General features: G+C 39.4%; 1 protein-coding gene across 1 annotated transcript in view; it reads right to left on the bottom strand.

Moving 5' to 3' along the window:
* FOXP1 (forkhead box P1) overlaps positions 1-11,328 on the bottom strand; it is a 414,947-nt gene that overhangs the window by 65,979 nt on the left and 337,640 nt on the right. The window contains exons 9-10 of the mRNA XM_018563026.1: positions 6,172-6,373; positions 275-277 (exon numbers count right to left, since the gene is read on the bottom strand). Of these exons, the coding sequence (XP_018418528.1) occupies positions 275-277; positions 6,172-6,373 (205 nt within the window). The remainder of the gene's footprint in view (positions 1-274; positions 278-6,171; positions 6,374-11,328) is intronic.

Genomic DNA, 11,328 nt, shown 5'->3' with positions numbered 1-11,328 from the left:
TGAGATACAGGTGCTCAGAGGGTGACCAACTCTCAGTCTTTCATATTTTGCCCTATATATGTATGGGCTGGGTCTGTAAAAGTCCCATGAATCTAACCCTAAGTCAGAGTGGGTTTCCAGCATGTATTACTATGAATGGTGAGCCTATACGATAACTAAACTAAACTTAAAACAAACATTTAATATATTGCACATTACCTGTCCTTTAGGTGTTGTGGATGCATGTATTTACACTTTTCAGACTAAAAACATTTTCAGCAAGTACAGAAAATACCTGCTGATCTTGCCAGAAAAAGTGTACTTGTCACTTCCAGTGAGCTGAATTGTAAGCATAAAACAATGTTATCTTCCTTCCGTAAAATACCAATCTCCCTATCCCTGGTGTGATGCAGAGGAACAAAGGCAGACATGGTTGAGGTCCAGCCTGGGCAGCAACCATGGTTCCCTTCATAGATGCAGTGGAGAAGTTAGCATAGCCATCTCTGGACAGGATGTGTGTTATTCGCAGAACTACTAGCAGAACTACTATGTGCACATAAAGTAAAATATACCCGAAAGAAAGAAAACTAATGTAGCCTCCACATCTAAAGACTGGGTTTAGATATGCTTTAAGATTAACAGAACAAGAATAGCCAGTTGGGTCATTCCGTTTTCTGTATACCGCCACACATATCTTTTAATTTAAGTCAAGCAATCACTTGTAAAAAACCTCTTCAAAATGCACCAAAAGGACTCCTATTTTTTGATTGATTGTACCAATCACAAGACAACAAGTAGTTGAGACGTTTTGTAAGCTGCACAACACAAATAAATGTTCATCAAGGGGCAACCCACATACATTTCAAGAGACATTGTGGCTTTAGCACTAGCAAAAACTGAGGAAAGCCTTCAATGCCTGCCATTTTAGACAAAATAGGTTTGCCCAAGCCTAGCTTATCAAAACTGTGCTTAATAACAAATTAGCACAGAGAACACTCATTAAACTGCCTTATTCCCCAGTCATGAGTTTATCGGCTTGTACGATACGGAAACTGGGCAATATATCAAATATTGTTGTCTGTTATCATGCAAAAGGTGTAAAAGAAAACAGAGAATTGCAGTTGTTTTTGTACTTTGTGTACATACTGGGTGTGTTCAAATGAACTTTTCCAGCGTAGTGCTGATTGAACACACAAAACAATTGAAAGATTTGCTCCAGATCTCTAGACGTGCCTGTTTTTCCTATCTTTTGGGTGGGAATGCAGATAACTGAGTTTATAGAACTGATAGAGGAAATATGTGTTGTGAAAAGGTACAGAGATGGTGACAGAAGAAAGGGTTCATTTATAAAAACATCTGGTTAAGAAAAACAGCCATGTCGCCAATAGCAACCAGGCAAGAGCTTGCTTGCACTCCACCCTCACTGTAACAATGACCACTTGAACCTAATTGCTAGAGACACTTCCCTTCGAGTCCAGACCATATGAAATGAAACAAGTGAAAAAGAAAAAAAAAGGAGGTGTATCCAAAAACGTTAATCATGTTACAGTTGTCCTTTTCTAACTTGATGCTTGGGTTGCTAGCCATGGCAACGAGGTTGGTGTTTTTGCATACTACATACAAGTTGCTACACACCACTTGCAATAGCCAAAAGGTAATCTTCTAGCTCCCTCGGAACATGTAAATTCACCTGACCATACCGTAAGTTCAAAGTGTGCACCATGAGTCAAAATGATCTCTACTGAAACTATCCAAAGACATATTTCTAGAGAAAAATCTTCCAGAGAAAGGCCATCATAATCAGAAATTGTGCTTTGCATAAGAATGGCTGCTTGTCTGACAATAAGTCACGAGTGACCAAACTGGTCAGCCACTTGACTTTTCAAAAATGTTTTGCATATTTTCTGCTTCGTCCTGGTTTCAGATTAAAATAAAGGGCTTCATGTGCTCAACTTGGGTGTTAAGCCCAGTCCCCAAAGCTACATTCCACCATCTTCCTGTTTATTAAAAGCACCAGTATTGGCTACTGAAACACTCTTATTGGTCAGATGGAAAAGAGGTGGGCTGAAGCTCCAGGGGACAGGACAGGCCCTTTGCTAAGGAGATGTGTGTTATCTCAGTCAATAAACAGCATTGACTTTAATACCATGGAGTGCGAGTGACTACTTTCATCTATCTACATTTCACGGAGGCATCCGTTGTCACCACCGCACCCACCCAGTTGGATTTGGGTTTTTGTTCGGTCAGAAGTGTGATGGGACAGGAGGATTAAGGCCCCAAAGTAAGGTAAATAAAGTTCCAAGTAACAAACCTTATAGTGCCTGCTCTAAGGCTTTGGTTTTACTTTTGAATGTTTTAAAGAGATCCATTCCCACAATTGCAACAACCAATAGTTGATGTTTAGCTAGAACACAAAATTACATTACTTTTAAAGCTATGTTTTGAATTTGAGGAACTACTTAAAAAAACCATATAGATCAATTTGACTCATGTTCTTTCTAACAGTGAAAATATGGAATGACAATTTTCCTCTGACATGAAAACACCCCTCCCACTTTCAAAACACACTACTTCTCTTTCTCTGTTGAGTGGATGTATTAAAAAAAAAAAATCAAAGCAGTTTAGCAAATATATGCCTTGACATACTGATTTAGTAAGTGCTACTGAAATAGAGATGTCAACTAAGAATGACGCAAATGGAATCTAGCAATATACAGCCGGCTGCACAGGCCAGAAGACGGAGCTTGCCTGATCCCCCTGTATGTCTGTGTGTCCCAGACTCATCCAATATAAATGCTCTCTATAATATAGGACAATTGGGTAGTATGGAAAACAGTACAAAGAGCTGGCCACATATTCCAAATGATTTGCAGAATGGTCTCACTGTGGAAGAAGCAGTTGGCAATCTTGCGGTGTACCAATGAGTCTTGGCGTTGAACTGCAACTGAAATACTATTTGCATTGAGTTTCTATGCTCTCCCTATGTTTGAGTGGATTTCCTACCATAATCCAAAACCATATTGCTGGTTTAGTTGGCTTCCTCCAAATCAGCTGTGAGTGAGACAAATATATTTGGCTTTGAGCTCCTTTGGGGGCAGGAACTGAGGAGAATGGTAAAGCGCTAACACTTAAATATAAATACAAGCGGCAGTGCAGGACAGAAGAGGAAGTGGGGGACAGCGCTGGAGTGGATGACAAGTACTGGGCCACATTTTTTTTTCAAATACGGGAGGGGAGGGCTTATGACTGGAAAAAGTTTTAGATACACTTTAAAGTTGGAAAAAAGTCTTTATGTGCATTCTTGTTACAGATCATGTCTAACATGAAAGAGTCAGCATGATAGCCAAGCAACAGGCATTTTTAGCAATGGCAACCTCCATGTTTTGCTCATGACAGGTTGTCTTCGTGGTCGGGTATATACATAGCGTATAATAGATAATCTAGTGTGGGCTGAGTTGTGCCTATAAGCATGAGGTGTGCCCGTGGCCACGCTGTTAAGTACGCCTAAAAGGAGGCATACCAAATGAAAAGATGATGGAATTTAAAATTAGAAATGAGTGGGGACAAACGCTTCCCCTACAACGTCAGCTATGGGAAGAGGAGGGGTTTATATAGCCCTAATCCACTCCCACAAATACAGCTTAATAAATTAACCTTACTACTTATGAATTTAACTAAACTGATTTTTTTTTTTTAAATCTTTGAGTTAAACATGTCTCCCTAATGTGTCTGTACAATAAAAGGATGCCATTTGTTCCCATCCATCATAAAACCTTTTCCACAAGCCTCAACCCCTTACTACAGATTTCATCAGACTCAGACTTGAGTTATTCTTGCCATCAATGCTGATCGTGTCCACAAACAGAAAATCACAACTAGGTTTGTCAGAAAGAAGTAAACGATTGTTCCATGTTTCACATGGAGATTCAATCCACAACCTTCTCGCACCTAATAATTTTGATCTGATACCTTTAAAAGTCAAGTTTTTTGCCAGGTACAGAGGTTGTAAAAACAGGAAAGAGCTGTTATATGAAAAGGAGTGGCTAAAAAAAACAGCTTTGTATATCCCTTTCTCAATGGAGTGAAAGGAAAATGCTGACAGCAAGACTTCAATTCTTAGCAGAACTCAGATCAAGACTGAGAACTGGAGCTAGCTGCATAACTGTTGGCGGATCACACTCCAGATGGACTGCCACTTACAGCCAGCCGCTGTTAGAAGCCAGTTGTTGCACACTTTGCTGTAAATCCTGTATGCCTAAAAAGACATCCTATGGTGCTGACCTCTGCACCAGGGAAATGAAAAAATTTATCCTATTGTGTGACTGATTTAAACAGAAGCCAGGTGCTCCGTTTGTACATGCAGACAGCCAACAATTTTCTCTGTAACTCTGCCCTAAAACTGGCAGTATGAAAATTATAGATTTATTGAGCGCCAAAAAAAAAAAAGAGTCTGACCTTAAAGTTAACGTTTCCTACAGGATTATTTAAACATGCGCAAGACGCGAAAAAGGTGTCGCTGGAGAGATCAATGGACCTTGCCCAATGTAAGTGCACATTCCGCCGCAGTACGTAAAAAGTTACTATGTTCAGGGAAAAGAGCTGAAAGTGTTTAACCCATTCTTAATTGCTTTGGGGCTGCTGAACAATGATAGCCATATAACAAGTGGCATTCATTTTACCAAAAACGTAGCCCAGCTATATACTTAAAGTTGATCTAAACCCAATCACTACAACCTCACATACGTTTTAGAATGTTAGTGTAATTTCAAAAGTAATTTACAATCTTTCTAAATATACATCATTCATTAGAATAACACCCAATGACCTTGCCATGGAGGTCCTTCCCCAGGAACTTTTTAATACATCACGTGTTAAATGTCTACCGCATAGGAGTTCAGTAACTGATTGTAAGAGATTTGAAAACTGTCAGATATAAGAGCATTTACTTTAGGGAAATACTTTATGGGGCAATGTATACATGTTTGATCTCGATTTATTATTAAAAAAAGTTTGAGCGTTTAATACTACTTTGAAAACTGAATTCTGACTCTCTATTTTCTGAATGCTTGCTCCAATCCTGGGACCCAGAAGCAATCTGGTTAGACACAGCCAGTCCATTAGTCTAAGAGGTAGGTAGCAATGGTAGCCAATGCGTGTGTGTCTCATGACAGGTACACATTCTCTTTTACAAAAAGGGAATCTTATGAAAGCACAATTAGGGATATATGTGTGACTATAGATTTTACCGTACCCAATATCCAATATGCAGAGTATATGAAATAGGCAGCCCATAGCTTCTGAATGCAGCTCCTAGCTCATCACTGTGCTAGCAGCTGAGAACAGTTATTATTAGGTCAAAAACTTCCAATATGGTATATAAATTTGAATCAAATAAAATATAATATCTGAACATTTTCTTCCCACTACACAGATCTTCAATCATCTAAAGGCATCATACCTGAAGGAATGTACATGTCTTTTACTCCATAGTCATCCAAGGCTCACTTAGATTGAGATTGTAAAACAGATGTCCCCAAAGTCTTTACCCCATTCGACAACCTTTTATGATCCAAATACTAAGATCAGCTGTATATTCCTAAGCATCTGTACAATGCTACCACTCCGAGCTGCGCATGTGGGCAGGTAGGGGATAATAAACAAAAAACATTAAACACCTGCACTTTTTAGGATTGCTTCTTGCTCCGCATAGGCATTATGGAGAATCCTTTCAGCTTGTGTCAGCGGCAATTCAATAACATCCAAATTAGGATGGCACACCACAGAACATCTGGATGGGCAGCTATAGGGTCAACAACTTCAATATTTCAATATAAAAAGTGCAAATCCATTGGCAAGCTAATGACAATCATAGATGGGCAGCTGACTCACCAATAGCAACAAGTGTGATTGATATGTCCATTCCAGTTTGAATTATTTACCAAGGACAAGGCATGATTGGAGTTTAGTCGTGCAGTAAAATTCCAAGATACTGGAAAATCTCTGCTTGCTACAAAACGCACATCCAATTCCTAAAGATACTCACTACTGCTGTCTAGTTAATCCTTATTTGGCCTGTATAACATTTGGACTTACTTGAGCAGAGCTATAGAGATGTACTCACAAAAACGTTCTTAAACAATACAATTACAAACCCATAAAAAAAGTATTTATGCACACCTTATTGTCACGTACCTCTCTCTCTTTGGAGTGAGAAGTGAGATCTGGCCATTGGTTGATGACTGATGGTTGAGGAGCAAGGAGGTCTTGGGGGCGACCACCGAAGAGACGCATGTCGTGGACAGGTCCAAACTACTGTGGTTATTACAGCCATCATCCGCCGTGTGCGAGCTAGTCACTTCTTTCCAGAGCTGCTGCAGCTCCGCTGGAATCATGCCTGAAACAAACAAATTGGATAATTAAATCAATTAACGGCTAATTCAGCCCTCCTCAAACAGTAATTAAATCAAAAGAGTCAGTAAACAAAGACTGAACCGTTTTCTCCCCTACAAAGGATAATGAAATGCAACAATTCATTCTTTTCTGCTATGGTATTTGTTTAACTAAAAGGAGATTATTAATCTTAAAAGTAGAGAGGGGGGGGCTGAAAAAAGTACTAGGAGCATGTTGTATCTAACCGAGAATTCTCATCATCATACAAATTATCTTTGTTTTAATGAAATTGTTCCCAGGAGTTAAAATGACACAAGTATCCTGGTTCGGTGAGAATAATCAGCAAAGCAACGGTATGCCATGACATTATATTTGTCACAAGTTTCACGAATTAGCTTTTACCTTTATGATATAGGATTAGCCAGCTTTCAAAGATGAATTCTACTACCTGGATCTAAACTGATAAGATAATATACAATACATAAAAATTACATACAAGTATGGAATGAAGAAAAAAATCAGCCACTGTGGGTGAGCATTCCTCCTTAGCTTGTTATTGCTGGGCATGTCCAAACAAGTATTTCCCCCATAAACTAAAACAAACTTTCCTTTTTGTGTCAATCATGAGAATGTAATGGTGGGGTGGGTACAGGCAGAGCACAGCTTTCAGTGACTCCCAATTTCTTAAAGCAAGGAAGAGGCAGACAAGGTTTAGTCGATCAGCTCAGCTGAAAAACAGTTATCCCACTACTCTACTTTTTTTTTAATCAAAAACCAATGCAGGACATATGCCATATATACAGTCTTAAAAGGGTTTTTAAATTTAATCTGAAGGTGTAATTGCACTTCTAACAAAAAAAAACCTATACCTCCCACTGTCCTCCTGATCAATTTTGTAAATTGGATTAGTGATATCAGATGGAGATCAAAGTATATTCTCCTGGTACATTGTTTGGATTATCTTTTATTTGGATTATCCAAATCATTTTTAAACCCAACTTTCATTCCATGAGCATGCTCCAGGGCCAGTGTAAGTGAACATTAAAAGAGAAATGTCTTTATATAGATAATAAATATTACATGCTGCAGATTCTAAACAGCTTTGACTGAGACAAAGCCATTGGTGGGCTGTGCCAATAAGTCTTTTGAAGAGATCTTTCTTCCTCAGTTTTGTCATTAGGACCAGAGATAAATTGCTGTAGGCCCTAAATGGTACTGAAGCATTGGCTTACCTTTAGGGTACCCTTTGTCAACTGGCTGCGGAAGAGTCAACTCTTCCACCCCCCCCCACACACACACACACACACACACTGTACCTGGGCTACTATCTAGCAGGAACAGTCAATACGCAGGTTGGGCAATCTGTTTCTTGTACAGAATAAGTAGAACTGGAAGTGCCTTTTGCTTTCCCACCACTATATACTGTATATAGAAATGATGCTCAGTTGCCCTCTCATGTGTTTGCCACAAGTTTTTGATTGCCTAACCTGACAGCCATCACATCTTGTGTGTGTGTTTCCGAATGCCCCCAAATGTGACATAACTCCAATCATTTTGCAAGTCCCATAGCACAAACTCATTTTTTTCTCTTGTAATGGAATTTTAATATCAGTGATTTTAAATAAGTAAACAAATGATCTAGACCCCATGCAGGCTCATACTCTGGCAAAGACTAGGCCCCCAACTTGTATGCAAGAGACAGGGACTCATCAATAAAACAGTGAAGTATGTGAAAGTCCACAGCAACCAAACAGGATTCATTTTTTACTGTCTAGAATGTAGAATTCATACTTCATGCTATGAGTTACTGCTCTTTGCACACACTCATTGTCCTGTGCACAGTCATTGTTCTTTGCACACATTGTTCTTTGAACTTTGCACACAGTCATTGTTCTTTGCACTTTGCTCGCAGTCATTGTTCTTTGCACACAGTCATTGTTTTTTGAACACAGTCATTGTTCTTTGCACTTTGCACACAGTCATTGTTCCTTGCCCTTTCCTATTGAACAACCCCACCGAAGCATTGCAAAAGTGCATCTGTATGTGTACTACTGCTTGAACCCAACCCCTTCCCCACCATCAAAAGTCCTGTGTAACGCAGAATATTGTGACAAAGTAACATGTAATGAAAGACACATATTTTTACTTGCGTTTTAAATGAAGACAAATAGCTTTGTTATGAAATACATTTTTTATTAATCACGCCGCAACATAAATTATTCATTCATATTGTCTCCTTGAAATGCTTTTCACTTTTTAACAGTCAAATTGATTACACTATGATTATTTCATTAACACACCTATCTCTCTCATTAATTTTGGTTTCTAGTACTGTTCGCTTAATTGATGGATGTGTCTGCACAAAAAATACATAACTTTCTATAAAGCTCACCCAGTTATTACTGTCAGGGCTCAGATCAATGCTAATGAGCAAGAAGGGGAGGGCAGAAATGTAAAACCAGCTTTTGGAAGAGGTATTATTTAATTTTTCCTTTTGTTCTAGGAAATTGGACAGCTGCGGCATCAATAAAACAACTCTGAGCAATTCTGAAGTTGCCCCTGTAACTGCTATAACCGATGTTATCACCTATTAAAACGACTATATATTACATTGTGCAATTACAGGGTCAGGGACCTAGCTTTACCAACAGCAGCTTCAAAACACAGCAACTGTTTATGCCTTAAATTTGTTTATATTAAAAGGAAAGCTGAATTTTGATTGGTTGCTATAGACGACACACGTGTTTCACTTCCTCCTGTTCGTTAGGACCGGTTGTGCTATAGATGTTTATCCCATGTGACCTTTATCATGGAGCAGTATGGTAGTAAAGTAAAGTGTATGTAAACCCTATGAAAAGACTTTGTTTGCTCCCTTTGCTCTTTTAAATACACTTTGTTATATGTGTTTGATTAAAAAAAAAAAAGCCTACTTATAATGCCCCAAATCTGGTAAGCTGAAAACTTTCTGTGCTGACTGTTATCAGTTAGTATTACCCTCTCTCTGGCCTACAAAAACCTCCCCCATATGTTATGGAGTCCTAAAACAAGATGCCCTAGGGTGACAATGCTGCTTCTCTATAGATATAGTGTGGTGAGTGAGTGTTGTCACCTTAGGACAGTAAGTGGGTTACTGGCAGGATCACCAGGTGAGAATAAAGGAAAATTAATTCAGCCACCACATGCATGGAGTGGTAAGCTACAATATATAAAATATTTGTTGCAATGGTTTAGATACAATAATGTCTTAAGGCCTTAGTTTTAAAACCACCCCACACTCCCAGTGCAAAAAGTTTGTATGCTCTGCTGGTATCTGGAGTGACATCTACAGTCCAATTCAATAAAAGCTTGCAAAGTCGGAAATCCTCTGCCTGCAAGCCCTGGTATTCACAAGAGACTTGCGGACTCCTTTCTAAGCCCCACTGCTCACAGGCTGGAATTTTCTGATTTCATTCTACAAGCCCTTAATGAAAATACTTAGATAAACAAGGCTATTAAAGGAGAACTATGGGGTTAAGGCTTTCCCCCATAGTTCTCCTTAGGGTAAGCGGGAGGACACAAACTAGCATCCTTCCGTCACCCCAGGCTGTAGCTCGCGGAATACTGAGACGCCGCAGCTGAAGCGAATCCTGACAATTATGCCGGGATTGAATGCGTTTGTAAGATTTAACTCCTGCGTTTAGTGTCACTTTAACCTTTCCCTGCCCTATTCAAAACTTTAAAAAAATATATTTTGGTTATAGATACACATTAAAGTGATATTAAAGCCTCAATTATTTTTAATGTTTCCTTTAAGTAGACCCTCCTTTGCTGGAGGCTGTTGCTGCTTTTCTTTAAAACGGTTTAATGCCTAGTTTTCAAGTGGGTCCCCGCAGCGCTCTTCCCCCAGGCCCCTGGGTGCCACCATCGTTCTAATGGAGGCGCACGTGCGCGCGGTGGCTGTGTGCGTCCACAGACACACACAGCCCTGTGGCAGGCCACGCCCCTTCCCTCTTTGATTGATGGTTCCTCTGCCATCAGTATCCTCCCCCCGCAACCCGGAATTTCGGGGAACAGAGGATCGCTTTGGGACCGGCGGCGAGGACGAGCGTCGCTGACAGGTAAGTGTGGGGGCAACTGAGGGGGACTGAGGGTGCCAGGATCGCTTCTGTTGTAAAGCCGACAGTCGGCTCTACAAGTTTAAACAGAGTCCCGGCGGCAAAAGTCGCCGGGAGTCTGTTTAAACAGCCCCGATGCTGGCGACGTACACTGTACGTCGTCAGTCACGAAGGGGTTATTACTACTTTAAGTGTATTGGTTTTAAGCTAAAGTAGCATAGAGTGCTGAGTGTGGTAGGAACAGTAGAGTGTAAGTTCTGAAATGTACTCAGTAAAGAGACTGAGAATGAGTTGTTGCAATATAAAAATTAAAAATGTATAAATAATTTTACCAAACATGTGGACATCTTGTATGCCATTCAGTAAATTTATGCAAAGAAAACAACGTTTAAAAAAATTTAAAAATAAATAGCAAAGGGTATTTTTTTTGTCTTTGTACTAATAGGGCTGCATCAATCCTGTGACAACTTATTGTATATTCCAATGCCAGCATTTAATTGCTTTTTTTTTTTTTAAACTACGATGTATACCTTTAATTGCGCGGGAGCTGTAAAGGCTTTCATTAGCGTCACCAGAATTTAAATCACAGTCCTTTCAAGGTGCTACATTAAAAATAAAACAGGCGGCTGAGATTTTATTGATTCAGAACACATCATAAAAAAATGCTGGGGTTTTAAATTTAATTTTTTTTTTCATTTAGAATACAATGCGCAGATAATCATCTCAACGTGATCAGCCAAACATCTTTACTTCTCTAAACTGTTAAAGATTTTAATTATACCGGCTTCGAAGAGCAATGGTCTAATGAGGCAATAGGCTCTAGAGAACGTAAGTGGCTAAGAACTGTGAAATGAGTCTGATAGAA

The sequence above is a fragment of the Nanorana parkeri genome, unplaced genomic scaffold, assembly GCF_000935625.1.
Source record: "Nanorana parkeri isolate BGI_ZX_2015 unplaced genomic scaffold, ASM93562v1 scaffold624, whole genome shotgun sequence".
Lineage (NCBI taxonomy): Eukaryota > Metazoa > Chordata > Amphibia > Anura > Dicroglossidae > Nanorana > Nanorana parkeri.
Note: the sequence above shows the minus strand (reverse complement) of the source record. Positions and strands in the feature narration are given on the sequence as shown.